This window comes from Convolutriloba macropyga, chromosome 4 (genome assembly GCF_964194025.1).
Source record: "Convolutriloba macropyga chromosome 4, txConMacr16.3, whole genome shotgun sequence".
Classification (NCBI taxonomy): domain Eukaryota; kingdom Metazoa; phylum Xenacoelomorpha; order Acoela; family Convolutidae; genus Convolutriloba; species Convolutriloba macropyga.
In genome coordinates, this window is record NC_134471.1 from 1,688,262 (window position 1) to 1,706,774 (window position 18,513).

General features: G+C 33.0%; 2 protein-coding genes across 2 annotated transcripts in view; one reads left to right on the forward strand and one right to left on the reverse strand.

Moving 5' to 3' along the window:
• Positions 1-18,513, forward strand: part of LOC142337402 (uncharacterized) — a 162,173-nt gene that overhangs the window by 8,932 nt on the left and 134,728 nt on the right. The gene's annotated exons all lie outside the window — the stretch shown is intronic.
• On the reverse strand, positions 7,762-9,131 carry LOC142338201 (uncharacterized). Its single transcript, XM_075387846.1, has 2 exons — positions 8,881-9,131; positions 7,762-8,593 (listed from the first exon to the last, which is right to left on the reverse strand). The coding sequence occupies exons 1-2, from the start codon at positions 9,019-9,021 to the stop codon at positions 8,324-8,326; spliced, it is 411 nt and encodes a 136-aa protein (XP_075243961.1). The 5' UTR covers positions 9,022-9,131; the 3' UTR covers positions 7,762-8,323.

The window sequence follows — 18,513 nt, forward strand, 5'->3', positions numbered from 1 at the left end:
TTATGCAAATTTCGAAGACAATTGAAAAAATTGTAGGCATGAAAAAAGAGGCTTCTGAAAAACTTTGCGCAGTTTTTTTGTTGTTGTGGGGGTTTCAGTATTCGATCTTATTCTGCAAAATAGAAGTTTTTTTGTGTTCAGCTATATGTTGGCATTTTACAGACCATGACTCAAGAATAGCTAAATTGTCAAATATCCCTCATTTACCATACATAACTTCAACTGACAGTTAGAAACTCTTATTCTTCTGTAACAATCCTTTTTTGTTTTTATGTTGTCAAGAAATTCCCAACTTTCTATTCGTGATAGAGTGTTCGTTAGGTTACTGTTCATAATTTGGCATAATATTTGGTGATTTTGCGTAATTGAAGGAAATGCAGAAAGAGGCAGGGCTGAGCTTGCTTTATTATATCATCTGAAAAACTTTATTGGTTTAATATCTGAAATTTTTTCTACTAATACTGCTGTGACGTTCTGCTTTGTCTTTTTTCAAAGTGATACAAACGATGTCTTTTTTTAAATATTTCATATGATTTCTCTTAATTTTTTGAATTTTAGATAACTTATTAGTCGAGGTTTCAGTTTTGCATCATGTTGGTGAAAAAGTTTCGCAAATCTTGAGCTTAGCTCGAGTGGTCCATTGAAACATTGGAATCTACAGCTTTAAAATTGCTCATGTCCATAGACTCGGAGTTTTCGATTGGTTTATTTTTATAATTCACTAAAAATTTTATTTTTTTCCGGGAAATGTGGTAGTTTTTGTTCGAATCAATCTTTTTTATGATACGCAAAGTAATGTGAACTGAAAACAAAGTTTGTAAATTAAGCTCATCCGTTCCAGAATTTTGAACCTGAACACTCCAATTTTCTGTCCTTCACATTTTTCTTAGTATAAAAGAGACAGTGTGCGAATGCGAGAGACAAATTTTGACTAGAAGTTGATATGAACTTCATGATTTCTATTGAAACTTAAGCATTCAAATTTTTGCGCTTCAATTCTAATTAAGTAAAAAATTGTTGGTGCTAGCATTATTGGCCGACAAGGGGTTTAGCCGACACGGAAAAAATGAAAAGCTTAGCCGAACACTCAATTACGATTGATTGAAAATTGTGATCGTCAGCCAATCTGACTGGTTGAAAAACCTGATATCACCTAAGTACTTCGTCCGGCCGGGTCGTCGGCTTAAATTCTCATTTTTTGGTTGTCGGTTAAACCCAATGTCGCCTAATCTTGCTATTGCCTTTTCTCGTGAATTAAGATAGGAGTACGGGTCGCAATTATTGATTGGGCTAGTTTACCTGCCGCAGTTTGGTACCCCCTCTGCTGAGATATGATTAAAGAATTGATTATTAAAATTAGTTATTTATGATTTTAATTAAGCAGCCGGTCTTCTTTCAATCCATGAAATATTCACCGCTGATTTAATTTAAACTGGCAGAGGAAAACTCACCGTATGCATTACAACAATACTTCACCCAAGTAATAACAGCCAACAACTCGATAAACTTCATTTTTGTGTGAACAAGATTATTTTGTCTGAATTTATTGCTTCAACAAGTATCAATATGTTCCCAAGGATATGTTGATAATTCAATTGATTCGTTTTATAACTCAAGGTTTGCAAATATTTGTCGCCAAACCTGTCAAGATTTAATTTTAGATGTTTATTTTGCTCTTTAGTACACTTAACCTTGTCGAATAATTTATATTAAATTTATTATTGTTTGTGGAGAATATAGATCGCTGGTCCTTGCGTTTTGAATGTTCGTTAGGATATTAAACTATTGTCGCAAGCTATCGAAATGTCAAGAAATAAAACAGAGTTCCTAAAAATAAGCCACGATAACGCTCCTACAGATTATCCTTATCCAAATCCGACGGTTATTTTTCAAGATCTTACAAGTCTTACGAATATTGTCGCAATTCTGGTCTCACAAAATAACCGTATTCTTCCGACGTCTTGTCTTTATGCTAAACAGTTTTAGCAAGATTGTGCAGGATAAAATTTTGCGTGATAACTGTCATAGGCCGGAATCTTGCAAGATAAACGTGGGAGTTAGACTACGGTAAATGTCACAGTTCGAATTTTTTTCTGACAGAAAGGCCAAGAACCCAGTGCGAACACTCACATTCACAGTGTTCACGTCAAGTCCACGCCAAATCTTTGTGTAAAGATGTCTCTGATATCTCACGAAGTACACTACAGATAAATTTTATATGGTAATGTTTTCTGCCGAACCACGGAATAAAATTCTTTTGTGAAAACCATTGACACTTTTGTCCTATATAATGATAAAGATGTTCGAAATAATTTCCGAGATTATTTGGACAACCGTCACCATGCATCTAGTGCAAAAAATGCTGAATTTTGCAGATTTTCCGGAGAATATACTCGTCAAAAAATTGTTTCAGAATCAAATGTTTTTGGGTGCAGCATTTGGGTGGAGCATTTTTGGTTGGTGTGCTCAGTCTCCGAAATCAGAGTACAATTTTTAGCCCATACTGACATGTATTACTGAGTGCATTACTCGCCCGCTTTGCTCATAGTATCTTTACCAATTCATTTTAACCTAGGTAGTAACTTAATTGACCGAAATGCATCATTGCTTGGTACTTTTCAGGATCCCACTTAAAAAACATTATTTGTTAATCTTGCCCAAAGAAGGCATTCAAACTCTAAAAGGTAAGCATGAAGAACTTGGATTTTAACAACATCTATACCATAGTCTTGGAACCCCCCAAAAAATCTCAACAAGCGCAAAAAAAGTTGAAACTTTGCTATATATGGATCGCTTCATAGAACAAAAATGTCATTCTGAAGTTTATCTGCAGCCCCAATAGAATAATTGAGACTCGTAAATAGAATAATTTCATGAGATTTCGGAAACCCATCTGTAGCATATCCAAGTTACTGTAAGCCGTCAACACCTTTCGTCAAATCTTGGCCAGATGAGATATAATTTGATGTGGAGCTTTCCAAAATGCTGGAGAAGTTTCTTTATCTATTTGCTTTGATATGCCTCTAACACCAAACAAAATGTTTACATGAAATCCTGTAACATCAAGTCACGCAACATGTAAAACCTAATAAAATGTCTCGTTAAATGAAGAGAAATAACTGCATGTTCATGTGTTGAAAAGTGTATTTGTTATAGAATTACAATACCATGGAGATTTCGTATCTACAGCTTCTTTGTAATGAAAGCGGGACATATTCATGTAAAATTAAATGATAGATAAATTTGTCTGACAATTAGACATTAAATAATTAATTTTGAAATCAAAACAATAGATTCATTAATACAATTTTTATTGTTCCGACCCTCTTGAGGGGGAGGAACTATATACTCAACTGGGTTTTTTTTTGTTCCGTGAATTTTCGCCGCTCGATATATTCATCGTAGAGAGTTGAGACTGGTATCATTAGAAAGCTCGTCCAGCGTAGAATATGGAATTAAAAAGATTTTTTTAATTTTCGTTTTCTACAGGGAGTTATCGAGGCTTAAACTTCTGAGAAAAGAAGAGTGAATTCACGTTGTTTTTATTCACATTTTCCGGAATTTTTGCCTAAATTTTCGTCAATTTTGCTAAAATTTGTTATAATTTTTAAGAATAGTATCGTTGATTTTATTTTTGAAGACGAACAAGCATTTTTGATTGTTTTGATTTAATTTTTTGGTCAAAAAATCTGAATAAACATTTCAAAATTTAGCCTTTTTCATCAACAACAGCACGAAATAAGCTACTTTAGTCCACTTTGATTAAATTTGCCTACAGTACACCCCCAAACAACACTCATACAATCTTTGTAGACTCAGAGGGGGGCTATTTCTACTTCAGAGTCCGCAGAGAGTGCCTTGTAGTTAAAACTTTGCCGTTTTTTGCTAACTTTACTCGTTGATTATCAAAAATGCAAAATTTATTTTGAGTTTCAACTCAGAAATTATCTATATCTACAACATTCGAAAAATCAATTGTTCTTAACGGACAATAAGTATTAACAGGGGTAGTTTTGGGCCATTCTTGGACTGTTACAATCCAAAAAAAATCGGGTTGTAATCAGTCGGTCTTTTTTTTTAAAAAAAAAGACTTTTTTTTAAATAATAATAAAGAACAGAACATATCAAATCAAAGCTCAGGAGTGATAAGTCCAATCAATTCGCTTGCTAAACAGCTCCAGGCTAAAGCATTTAGTTTTTTAATTGAAAGTTTATGGTCGTTTCTTTTTTAAAAATAATTGACTTTTCAATAAATAATGGCTTAATTAAATTTTCCTCTATTTTTTTCTTAATTTGTTCAACTTCCAGCTTAGTGTCAGCGAAAAAAGACTGCTTCTTCTTTCTACTGAGTTAACATTTATTCTCGGTTGCAGTTTTAAGCCTGAAATTATTGTTTTCTGGCTTCGATACTACAAGATTTTCGATTTTTGTTTGTTTTGATATTTGCCAGTTTTGCACGTTTTCTAATTTTGTCACATTATCACATTATTGACAGTTCTAATGTCACCTTATTAGCATTCAAATTAAAACACAATTGAACATATTAAAATCCTGAAAGATATAAATCATCGTTTTAATGGCCTCGACGCCTCTCGTGAAGAAATCAATTGAATTTTTTAATTTTGTCTTAACTGTCATTTATACTTTGTCGTTTCGGTCGTATGAAATTTCCTGTATAGTGATAGCTTTCATTGGCTTTTCATGGAAGAATAGAAAAACCGATAATCTGATATTAGCAGATAGCTGATGGCTTTTATGACTTTCAAACCCATCGTTTTCCAAAATTAAAAAAAATCTTTTTTAACTTCGCATTTTTGTTCTTTTTATGTTTCTTTTTGTTACCTAATCTCGTTAGTTGATTACAGGTCAAATATGACATTATGGGTGTCAAGGGAATAAAAGGGATTGGTGTCCCAAAATCTTTTTTTTTAAGATTTTGTTATGACCTTACTGGCTTCGACACCGCTTTTTCACAAAAAAAATTAAATTAATTTGATTTTTGTCGTATTTGACGTTCTTTTTGTAGATGCAAGAAATATTCTGGATAATTACAGGTCTCGAGGGTTTCTTTTTCATGAAAAAACGACGATATTTAAATAGCTCTTTTTGTAATTAATGCCTTTCATTACATTGAATGTAATTTTGTTTCGAAAAAAAAATTAAAAGTATTACATACTTTAGCACTTCGCTTTTTTGTCTACTTGTTACCTAGTCTTACTAATGAATGGCCACGTACTACATTATAGCTGTTTGAAGAAGGCGCAATCAAATATATTTTGAGTGCCAAAATTTGGCTTGACGGTTTTGACAGCGTTTTCTGGCAAGTTTCAATTGAAATTTTGTTTGTTCTTTGTTGTTCTTTTTGGCCGCTCTAAAAAATGAATAAGGTCAGGTCCTAATGCCCTTCTATAGAAGCAGTGGTAATCGCAAATTTGTGGTAATATTAATTTATTCCTAATGGTATTTATTACTTTGAAGTTAATTGTTTCAAAAAAATAAGTTAATTTTTTTTACTTTTCTGTTTTTGTTCTTTTTTGTATAATTGTTACCAAACCTTTTTATGGACTGGTCGCATATGTTTTCTGGTGATTTATAAGTTATTTTTGTTTAGTTTCAGGTTTATCTGACGGTATGTTGACTTTGTTATTAAATTTAGTTTTTAAGAGGGACATAAATTTTTTGATGTAATTAATGTTTGTTGTTGTTGCTGTTTGATTTTGCTGTTCGTTTTGACTCGCTTTCTTAATATTGACATATTACAGCAATCTAATGCATCAATTTTTACTCCACTGAGTTATTTGTTTTGGAGGTTATCTTATCGTTCATACAGAATTTTTTGAAAAAAACTTGGGCTTTTTTGGGATTCGCAAAAAATAATTTTTGGGTTTTTCTATCTGTTCCTCATTTGGTAGACAATTATGCCAAAACTGTGGATGGGCGGGGTCGGAACCTTATGTGCCATTGCACATTACCGAGCCGCCTTGTTTCATATCAGGTCAAATGAAGTATTAGACTTGAAAAGCTACTTGAAAAGTATGTGATTATTGATAAATATGTAATGTTGTTAGAAGTTTTTCGAAGTTTTTATAATGTTCAGAAGCTATTTTGTAAAAAAATTTTATTTAGTATTTGAAACTTGTGCCATACATAACAACGTTTTCAAAAAACTTGCTTTGATTTTCGGAAATTACACAAAAAGAACTAATTTGCTCTATGTTTACTTTTTTTACCTGTCGTACCTGTACTACCCCTTTTTAGTTACGAATCCAAGGATCGATAAAATTGATGTTCATATGACAGGGGCAGCTTTTATGGAGGCAAATTAAAGCAAAAAAGTGAAACTCCAATAAATAATGTAAAAAAAAAAGAGAATTTAAAAAAAATTTATTCTGATAAATGGATATCGATTCTTCGATTCTGAGAGCTGACCTTGGTTTTAAACCATTTACTTCAGAACTATTGTACTGGTACATTGAAAAAGTGAATAATTTCATGTGGTTTGGCAAACTTTTTTCTTTTTCTAATTCTAAAACTTATAAAAAATTTTATCAGACCTGATTTCCCCTTTTAGGGGGCCTCATTTTAAGTTTTGAATCACAACTAACAAGTTCGCATGCACCTTGCCACAAAATTTAGTCACAACGACGCACAGTTTAAGTTTTTGTAATTATTTTCTTCCTGATATGTGCCTAATATCTGTTTCTTCTATTCGCACTAATTAACTGTAGTTTTAGTAAAATTATGTTAGACTGACAATTTTGGTTGTGTACAATATCAGCAAAGCAATTTTTATTTGGACATATTAAAACGTTAGTGTACTTCTCAATTGATACTTGATTATACGCATTCATTTTTGCCACCTCTGGCAGCGGAATTTACGCCAAATTTTTTCACTTTTTTCAGTCCTTCTTAATTTATCATGCACTTACTTCACAAAATTTCTAAATGGACACTTTATTCAATATATAATATGAAATTGCATAGAAAAATTCTGCCAATATTATGAAAACTTCATCAGTTGCTCACTCTGAAACCATGACACAACAATAAAATTTGAGTCACAAAAAATTTTAAAGACATACTCTTTAAAAAAGGACAAGAATTAATTTCCATCGAGGGTACTTAGGCATACTTTTTAAGAGAAAGAGTACCTACAGCCCTAAGCGCATACGATTGTAGATAAAAGGATTTTTACTACTATGATATAGATTATTTTTAACAGCTATTTATGAGTAAAATTAAAAGTAAACTTTTTATGATTCGTGCGCAATAGAAAATGAAGCTTAGCGTTTATAAATCAGTTTTCCTTTTGAAAATTGGAAACCGAATTTCTTGAGAACAAAACAAGCATTCATGCAAATCTTGTGTATAAATAATGTCACCATTTTTGGTTAGGATCCCACCGAGTCGTTTAAGGAACCCACTTGTTTTAGGATTCAATTTTTGCAGCATTTTTTTAGAACGGAAAACAAAAGCTCCTCAGTAGTTTTTTTTGGTGTTTTCCAGGTTTAAACGCAAGAATATCAGACAGCGCGCAAATTTCAGCTTTCTTCTGAAGGCAATGAATTTTGGATTTTAGACTGTGCACTATTTATGTGCAGCTCATTTCTTGTTTATATGGTTTGTTGCTATTGAGAAAAAAAATAAAAGAAATCGTTGCCGTGGTTGGTTGTATTTGGTTTCATATAAAATTTTGACATATTATATCATCAGTTATGAAGATTGAGCTGTCAGTTTTAGCACCTTTGGACTCAGCCTTTAGACATATAAAAGAACAAAAAAATTTCGAATATTTTAAAGTTTGTGCAAACTCTTCGTCAGACGTACAGACCAGTTGCAAATCTTCAGATATGATGACACAGAGACTCAGATATTTTTCAACTCTTACTGTTCATTGCAAGGTCATACTTCGTGCGTCGTGCGTTGCATAGGATGGAAGCTGCACAAAATTACATCCAAAAACATGCAGGATAGTCTGAACATGAACGCAAGAAATTCTGAACATAGACCTTTTCCGTCGGGGAGGGTCTAGACATATTGGAGTCCGTCTGGCATATAAGCCTGGGCACCCCTCGTTGAGTTATTTTGATCTTACCATTCTATGTTCTGGCCCTGGTTCCGAGTTCAGCCGACTTGAGGTTCCAACACAATGACAGTTAATATTTAACTTTCGCTGTATTCAAAAAATTGAGTATTGAAATATCGTATACATTTGTCATTTTATGCCAAATAAAAACAGAGGAATTGAGCTTTGCTCCACATTACTACACATACCATAATGAAGAGCTGACTTTCATTTTTTTGGTTTTATTTTTGACTTTTATTAATTTCCACTACTGGTCGCACGTTTCTCAACAATCGGTTCACACAGCTCTGGTTTTTCCAGACACAGAATGTTTATTATGAACCAGGAGAAAGTCAGTTTTGCCTCAATAGTTTCTCCGTAGAACACCGGCACTGCTGTACTGTTTCCTAGAGCTGGGAATGCAAATTTTCCTTTGATTCCGTTGCGAGATCCAATAATTTTGAGATCCCCATTTCCAAATCCGATTTGGCTGATGACATTCATGCACGTTGGCCGATGAAATCGGACCTGAAATTATTTTTTGAGAAAAGATTTGTTCGAAGTCAGAGCAATTAAAGGTATAGCTTAGTCATTTTCAATAATGCCATATTTTTGTTTAGTATTCTTCAATTTAGCTATCTATCATTTTAAAAACCGAACACTTTAACGTGTTTTGATCTGTGTCTTTACATACCTAGGGCAATAAAGCAAGCTTTCTCACCGATTTTCAATTTTTCATGATATCGAGTTATCAAAATTATTAAAACGTCAAGATAGTTTATTATTAATCCCTTGATAACAAAATATTTTGTCACCTTGAGGAACACCACTTTCTTGTCTCCGACTCTCTGAAACTTGAAGATCTTATCCAAATATTCTTCGGGAGATAGACCATTCTTTTGGCCATACTCGACGTAAAGCTTAGTCTGATATGTACAGCAGCCATCTAAACACATTAAACTCCATTACAACCAATTTATAGCTTGTTTCAACTTACATCGTAATATTTAACTGTTTATACACTAAAAATTTATGTTACCTTTTAATAATTTGAATTGTTCTGTAAGGTGCAGCCACTTTCTTTGAAAGTAGTTTGGTCTATTTTGGCATACCGGTTGACTCTTATTAATAAACAAGGCGGCTCGTTAATGTGCGTTCGCACATGATGTTCCGACCCGCGCTCATCTACATTTTTGACTTAATTGTCAACCAAATGAAGAGATGACAAAAATAGATGTTTGAATTTAAAAAAATGCTACATTTTAAGTTAATTAAACACACTAAATTCTGCCTCGATGAATAGCAATCATAGGTTTCATTCATGTGACATCAATTACTCATCACAATAAGTCGTATGGCAAAGAAAAATACATCAAAACCACAAAATTTTTGAGAAAACCCATAGTATCAAAGTCAAAAAATTCTACAGCTTTCAACGGAAGGCATTTAATACGCTAAATTATGCCTAGATGATGTGACGACTAGGATGTTTGTCATTCAAAATTTATCAATAAGACATTACAACAAGTCATTGACTATGAAAACAACAGCAAAAACAGGCAAAATCCAAAAGTTCGCTAGAAAATTGAGAGAAGAAAGTGTCGAAGCTATTTAAACCATAAGCTTTTTTCTCTGAAAACATTTTCAACGATCCATTGAACGTCTTCACTAAGCCAATGGGAGCTATCAATATTAGGATAATGTAATGCGATTTCAAAAGGAACCAAAATTACTCAAAAAAAAATCCAAATATTATAAAAATTATGAAAACTCGTACACCGAAGTAGAAAAAAAACCAATAGTTAGAAGACAAAACCACTAACTAGATAAATTGTTGCTGATGTAGAAAACAAGTGGTTCTGTCATTACCGAGACTGACTTACAATCCAAGAAAATAGGCTTAAGATTGATTTATGTTCAAAAAAAATAAAAAAATATTTTTAAAATCTTAACAGCCATTAAACTCAAAAGCTTTCATAGGAATTAAATGAATACGCACAGCTATGCCACGATGTGAATACAAGGTTGTTTATGATGCCTAGGTAATCAATAAGACATCACAATATGTCTTAAGACTATGAAAAAAAAACAACAAATACAGGTAAAAACCAAAATTTCTTTAGAAAAATGGGAGAAGAAAGTGTTGAAGCCATTTAAACCATATTTTTTTCTCAGAAATTTTTATCTATGATCTTTTGGACGTCTTCACTAAAGGAAGATGTAGCCATCAATATTAGGATGACGTGATAAGTTTTCAAAATGAACCAATAAAACGAAATGTCCAAAAAATTTTAAAAAAAAATTGAAATCTTGTGGCATTGAAGACGTATAACCAATAGTTATTTGATAAAGCCGCCAATGAGATTAACTTATGTTGCAGTGGTATGAAGGAGTTCAATCCTGTTGTTACTGAGACGAACTTACAGTTCACAAAAATAAGTTTATGATTTACTAATTTTAAAAAACTTTCGAAAATTTTTTTTCAAAGTCTTAACAGCCATTAGCTGTCCACTCACAGCACTAGATAGGTTCACTTAATGCTCATTAGCAAACCTATTGCACGTTTAGTCAACAAGTTTATGCCATAGGATTATAAAACTTTAGTAAAACCTCCAAAAACTAAATCAAAATTTCATTTGAAATTATGAAATTTGAGATAAGAGTCCAAAAAAAAAACATGAGCGATCCCTTCGAAACAAATTTTTTGTTCATTGGGCTTCATTTGATCGTAAAAGAGGTTTGTCATTAACGGAACTTCGATATTAAAAGTGTCTAGTAGTCTCTAGGTGACTTGAAAAAACAAAACTTGCAAAGTTTTCTAAAAAAAAGAGCTCCCAAACCTAATTCGAATTTTTTTTATATATTAAACTTCCCTCTAAGACTAGAACTAGTCTTTATTATCTCCAATCGTCTTTTAAAAACCTAAAATTGATTTACTTTTTGGCGTGAAATCTAGTTTTGAATTAAAGTTTTCCTAGAAAAAACGTTAATTCGAACGAAAATTACGGTAAAAGTGAACAAAAGTGAACCAAATATCCAGTGTTCACATGAAACTTTAAACCTCGATAACTCCTCGAAAAAAAACGAAATTCAAAAAAATCTTTTTAATTTCGAATTCTACGCTGGACGAGCTTTTTAATGATACCACGCACATTTCTCTACGATGAACATATCGGTCGGCCAAAATTCACGGAACAAAAAAAACCCATTTGAGTATATAGTTCCTCCCCCCCACAAGTGGGGTCGGAACAATAAACGCTCTATGTGTATCGCCACAGAACATGAGCGCTACAGTGGCCTGTTCTCGACTGCCTTTTTCTTCTTATTCCACACATTTCAAGTTCTTTTGATGAGCAGCATAGCAGTTTTTATGGTGCTCTGGCCCTTTACGTAAGTATGAAACTTTCACGTGGTATCATCATTGCTGCCAAGATTGGTCACACTATGGTTAATATCACACAAACAGAGTTTATGTGGTAAGTTGAAATTATATCATTAATGCAACCAGTTTTCCCTGATTTCACTAAACCCTATCACACTTACTACGTAGTGATGGAATGCTTCTCAAGGATTCAAACTAATTTTAAGTTTTGCCATCTAATTTAAATAGCACAACACATTGAATATGTCGTGAATAATGTGATAGTGGTAATGTAAGATTTTCATTTTTGCTCAAGATGAAGGTTTAAGTTTGAGAGGTAAGAGGGAGAGAATAATGTGCAAGCAATAAGTTTTCATAAGGACCTCCGTTACCTTAAGGTGAAAATTGGCACTTTTCAGCGTACAAAAATTACATAGTTATTCCCAAATTACTAAAAAAATTGATTTTCTCTTTAATTTTAATCGTGAAGATATGTGACTTCTCAACTTTGACACTGAATATTTCACCACTTTTAGGAAGCCAGTTCTTTTCTAGTAGAGCTACTTGCAAAATAAACAAATGGTTATGGCTAATACCCTGGACATAAGTTTTAGAGCATTTCAACGCTGAATCAGCACATTTCAAGTCTGAAATTTTAATTCAGTTCTGAAACATTGCATCTCCAGATAATTTTAATTTTTTATGTGCAGTTCTTCTTCATTGTGGTTATATTGATGTCATAGAAATGGAACAGGCTAAACTTATCCTGTTCAGTCTAAAAATTACTAAAACCCGAAAATTAAGTTTGAGCAGAGCAATGTCATACTTTTGTAGTTTACAACTGGTAATTACAACATTAGTATAAACCTATTTATATATAAGCTGGTTTATAGGCAATTACCAAAAAAATCCGTTTAGCTTAGTGGTTACAGTTTGTTAAGCAAATTTAAAGTTACAAGTATTCTCGCGGAAGTTCGAATCGCATATAAATCAAAACTTGAGGGCGGGAGTTAAGCTGAGCATATTATTTTTCATGAAGTAAGTTTTACTCAAAATCAAGACTAGCCAGTGTAAATTGGGACATGAACAGAGTAGTGGCCATCCTAAGAAACAGAACGTCTCTATGCTGATTCAGCGCTGATTTACTCTGCCACCAACCTGCGGGACTGCTCAACCCAGTTGATGAAGATTTTTGTTCCTACTTAGACATTGAGGTCTTCAGCTTGTTTTTTTGTTGACCATGATCATGGTAAGTCTAGTAAGAAGTCACAAAAATCTTATATAACCTAGTTTAATTACTAGCAATCATATATGGCCTATTACTTAAATCAATAAAAGTTGTACGATGGGTAACCTGGTTTGATTTACCAATAAAACAAATTTGGGATCTGTTCTGTTCCCCCGTGCTTTTCATTATCCCCAAATACATTTTATTTGTTTTCATATAGCACGTTACTATGAAAGAGTTGTAAGTGCACCGGGGGCGTAAAAGATATGCCCACTAAGCTGTGAGGGGACAGAATTCATCCCAAATTTGTTTGCTGGTAAAGAAAGAAGAAAAATAGACGAGTAAAACAAAAATGAGCAACCGATACATGATGTCGGTAACATACTCCAACTTCGTTTTATTGTTTAAATATGGTTACACCATTGTATAGCATAATATGGTATCACATAACGGCTCTTTCCGAGTTGAAATCTCCAAGTTGAAACTACTTAGTATGAGACCAAAGAAATCAAACACCCTACTATTATGATAACAAAGAATCATACATCTTGCTTGCTTTTAATTTACTTTTCTTTACTTTATATTGGTAGGGATCACTTATTTAAATCCCCGGCATCACTATGCGATTCCATAAACGACTCCGAAGTGCAATTATAAAAATTCTGGGTCTCAAAATTTTTATGATTCCTGTATGGCTTCCGTGAAATCATGTATAATTTTGTATGAGTTTTAATAAATCACACAGATCAAGTATGACTTAATATGATTCTCAAGAATTATATATGATTTAGTTTGAAATCGAAAGTTGTACGATGCGTGACGCGGGTTTTAAGTGACAAGTTGCTGTACAACAACAAAAAAAAATTGTAATGGGGATGTATTGTAATTAAGGTAATTGTAACTGTAATGGTAATTAAGGTTGTATTAAGTTTAAAATTTTTCTCGGAAAACTTTTAACGAAACAATCTAACCACAAGACGATATGTGGCACCATTTCTGCTGTTGATCCATTTACCTCGACTTGAGTCTCCGAACATTTCAGCGCTGAACCAGCACATTTCAAGAGTATTAACTTAATTCTGTTCTGAAGCATTGCACTTCCAGAACATTATAAGTTCTTTTACGTGCAGTTTTTGTTAATTTTGATTATAATGAGGCCATAGAGTTGGGCCAGGCTAATTTTATCCTGTACAGCCTAAACGTTACTCATACCCCAATATTAAGTCTAAGCACAATAATGTCACACTTTTGTAGCCTATAACTGGTAACTACTGTAGCACTTTACACACTATTCATACATAAGCAAGTTTTTAGGCAATTACCACATAGCCCATTTAGCTTAGTGGTTACGACTTGCTACTCAAATTAAAAGTTACAAGTACCAACTCGGATGTTCGAATCTCATATAAAGCAAACGTTTTGGGCGTGAGTTAATCTGAACATATCATTTTTCATGAATCAATTTTAACTCAAAATTCAAGACCAGTGTAAATTATGAAATGAACAGAGTACTGGCCATTTTGAAAAACAAAATGTCTCTAGACTGATTCAGCGTTGATTTGCTCTGCCCCTAACCTCCGGGTCTATCTTGTTTTTCATAATGAATATATAAAAGGAGATCTTTGTGAGGAATTTTGTCTCCTTACAGTAGAAATCATGGTTTTTTTGCCAGTTTTCTGTATGAATCAGAAGACAAATCATTTGAGAAGCTAACTAAAACTGATGGACGGGTAGCATACTTGTGTTTCCAGAAAACTATACATTTTTCTCAAGTGATTTGAAATTGTGTTTCTTTTTTTCTGTTTGGGTCTATTTCAAAACTCAGTGCACAAAATGAATCTAATAAACCACAAGCTGGCCTATTTATTCAAAACAGTTTAAAATTTATAGCGAAATACCAGTAAAATGAGATAATAAAATCTTGAGAAAAAAACTATCAGAGAAATATTTTGAAATTGTTTATAACTTGCAGATTTTTGTCACAAATTCCAAACTGTTGTTCTGTGAATTTTTCATTTTGTTTATCTTGAAATCAACAAGTTAGCTCAAATTTAATTAAAACCTCTTAGTGGGCGCGCTGACTCATAATCTCCGATATCCTCAAATCTGTCAATTTGACCCTGGTAACGGTCCGTATTATTGGCTCTCTTAGGCTCTAGGGTCGTGGTTCTACTTACGGTTTTTCTGGTCTTGTGGTTTGAACGAGTACCAATTGACCTCCTCAAACAGCAAATGAATGAAGTATCTGAATTTCTCTACGTCATCATTTTTTGGTTCACGGTCACTCTGCTTTGCGTTCAGCCAGTAACCCATCAGACAGAAAACAGGGCTGGAAAAAATCAAAGCTGAAAAACTTTTTTCTTAATAATTTTTTACAGTAGTTTTAGATTAAAGTTGTAGATCGGTACAACTTGAAGCTCCAAAACGAAAACTATCTCTGTATAAAGTGACTTTTATATACTCTTAATACCTTTGTGGAATTCTTTGTGGAATTTTATGTTTTATTAAACGGAATTTGTGAGAGCACGACATTCCTATCTTTTAAATGTTTACGTTTTAAACCGACGAAATCGAAAATGCTGGTGCTTCCTAGCAAACTTAACTTGAAAGCAAACGTAACGAATATTCAAAAAATCTTTGTAATCTTCGTCATTTTTCTTCTTTGTTCTATCTTCTCAACTAGGGGGTTTGATAAGCCAAGCGTCGAATTAGATTTTAATATTCGCTGATTAACCCAATTCCATGCCATGAGATATGAATACAAAACTAACATTTTTTAACATTTACCTCTATATTTTCCCGAATTTTTTAATTTAACCCCTGTAATTATACCTGTACTGTAGACATTTTAGTCCCAATTCTGTAAATCTGTCGGCAAGTAGAAAATCCAGAGATTCACGTGGTGCCACTGCTGAGCTGGTTGCATCACTCGAATTTCCGGCAGATCCAACATAGCCCAATTCTGAAAAATGATTTTCTTAGAAATAAAAATAATTTCCGTCATTTTGCAAAGTCAATGAATTGATAATGACTTTTTCGTTTTCTATTGGCTCTATTTTTTTCATGCATTTGAAAGAAAGTAAGAAAGTTAGTATATTGCGTCATTAAACATTTTGGGTAATTACAATTCAACAATTTTGTTCACTTTTCACATAATAACAAAAATAATAAAAATAACAATTTGTTCGTAGTGCCATTATCATAAAATAGTAGCAAAAATTACATGCATTGTACAAATACAATCGCTTACAATTTGCCACACTACAAGGTGGCCACTAAACCAATATGGATTGTTTTCAGGCGCCTCACGGAAAAGTTATGCAATTTTAGTTGAAAAAAAAAACAAAAAATGTTTAACAATGAAAAATTATTCCTTCTAGTAGAGGTTAACTATTGAAGAAACGGTATTTTTAGCAACCGATATTTGTTTCCTCTACTGAACATGAAAGAGTCTGTCTATCAACTCCTGTTAGCATCAAAAAAAATTAACATTTCAACGAATTACTATCGAATCTTTGTCTGCCAGTTTGTACACACTGTCCCCGATTTCTTTTTTTCAAGATTTCAATAAGGTCCGAGTCCGCTATTATGGTTGAAAAAACGTCGCTTTGAGGTAGATTTTTCGTTAGTTTTGCTAGCAATTTGACTGTTCCAAAAGCATGTATTTCTGCTGTTGAAAAGGCGCTGTTGTTTTTTGCTCGTATATTGAACATTCAGAAGCATTAAATTCTGAGGCAACGCCTATTTTTTGTGGAACTGTTTTTGCTCAATTGACTCGTGTCTACGTTTCCAGAAAAATATCAACATGTTCATTAGTTTAAAACCATTCATTAGTAGATCAGTAGATTAAAATGTGTTTTGTATTTTTGTTTTGACATAAATTTAAAAATCCTTAAAAGCTGTGTTCACATAAAAATAATGCGTAATCGGTAAAAAAAAAAGAAAAAGAACTTCAATAACTTTTCTTTGACGTAGTTTACATGATCTTTGAATACCAATTGGTTGTCTTATAATAATCCTAGGTACTTAAAAGAGCTGGTTTGTTCAATTTAGGCTCAATCTATTGATAGTTTTGGATGGTGCTGGTTCAGATTGCGTCCTTTTCCAAACACTGTGTGTTTTTTTTGTTGTGTTAATCGTTAATTTATTTTTTAGGAAACCAGTTTGCAACTGCGGCTAGCGTGGCATCGTGTTTCATTCCTGCAGTCTCAGTACCACCTTCAATAAAAACCAACTGTATCGTCAGCATAAAAAATAGTCTTAATTTTTTTTTTTGATTTTTGAGATGGAATGTCATTTAGGTAGATAATGAGAAGCGGTGGACCATGAAATGGTGCTTGTGGGACTCCGCATTTAACGCAGATAATTTTTGAAGATTCAACTTTGCTTAATTTTTTATATTGGAGTCTGACTTTTAGATAAAAAACAAGCATTTTCAGTACCATTCCTTGAACTCTGTAGTGTTCACACTTTATCAGCAATATCTCATGGTTCGCTGAAATGAAAGCTTTTTTAGATTAATGAATGTGCTTTTTTAAATTTTTTTATTTAAAGTGATTTCCCTGATTTCTTCTGTCAGTGAAGCTATTGCGTCAACAGTACTCAATCTGCCTCGAAAACAATATTTTCTGAAAAAATGGTGATTTTGTTCAAAAACGTGTAAATTGTTTTATATAAAAATCTTTCAAACAGTTTTCCAAGGACTGAAAGTTGTGATGTTGGTCTGTGGGTTGGCTACAATCGCCGCTTTTGAAAAAAAGGCAACTGTTTGGCTACTTTTAGGCATTGTGGAAAAAGCCATGCTCAGCCACTCATTATATAATGTTTCAAGTGATGGAATAACTGCCCGATGTACTTTTTTTGAGAAAAACTTTTTTTTTATTGTGGCAGTCTAGACTAAACGTCGATGGCAGCAATCGCAGGGTGTCCATGATTTAGGAAGTGGTTATTGAAAAAAGAACATTGTTATTCTGTTAGTATCGATTTCATATCTCCGCTTTGTATCGAAGCCAGTCAAATTTTGACCGATATTTCATTGAAGAGATTTTAGAAACTTCTTTTGTCATTTGCTGCTGCGTTTGCAATCTTGTTTTGATAAAAAAGGTCTTATTTTTTGTCTAACTAGACTTCTGAAAGTTTGCATTGCGCCTGGTAATTGTTTTGTAGAACATTTTTATCCAAGTTTTCGGGTTTTGTGGACACAATTTTCATAAGAACTTCTTTTGTCGCAGCGTTATTAACGTGGTTATATATCCACGTTTTTTGTGTTCCAGTTCGAGCTGAATCTGTTATTAATAGATTTTCGTCTAGGGTCTCAACCAAAATTTCATGCAGTTTATCGAAAGCTTTATCGCGTGACCATTCGCTACCGTTGTCGTGTTAACTTTATTTTGTCCATCATTATATTGATAAGGTTTTCGACAAATTTACAATTTTTACTTTGGCCCATTTTCTTTTAAAATTTTCGTGTCCCTTGAAAAAGTTTTCCAGAGCTTGTTCAAAATTTAGTGTTACTGTATGGCGGTCTGAAATACTGGAAACAGTAGTGTGGACAGAGAAAAAAGTGTTTGAAAAAACGCATCTAGTGTTGATTTCTTGCTCGAAGTTTCGCATGTTGGTTCATTGTTTTCAACTATAGAGAGGTTATTTCCTGGCAACAAAGTGAAAGTTTTCCGGAAATTTGCATTGTTAACAAAAAATTTTATGTTGAAATCTTCACATAGTATGTGTTTAGCTTCAGGGTCAAATGTTAAGCTATCTAAATAATTTTCCAGCTTTGAAAGTATAAAAACTTTTGTTTTCCAGGAGGAATATATATACAAGTAAGAATCAGATAAAGCTGCTTATTTGATTTGGCCT

What these genes read in the sequence shown, in the direction of transcription:
- LOC142338201 (XM_075387846.1), bottom strand. Translation starts at nt 9,021, where the DNA reads ATGTGTTTAGATGGCTGCTGTACATATCAGACTAAGCTTTACGTCGAG. An exon ending in AGAAAGTGGTGTTCCTCAAG is followed by an intron (nt 8,594 to 8,880) that starts GTGACAAAATAT and finishes AAATAATTTCAG; the next exon opens with GTCCGATTTCATCGGCCAAC.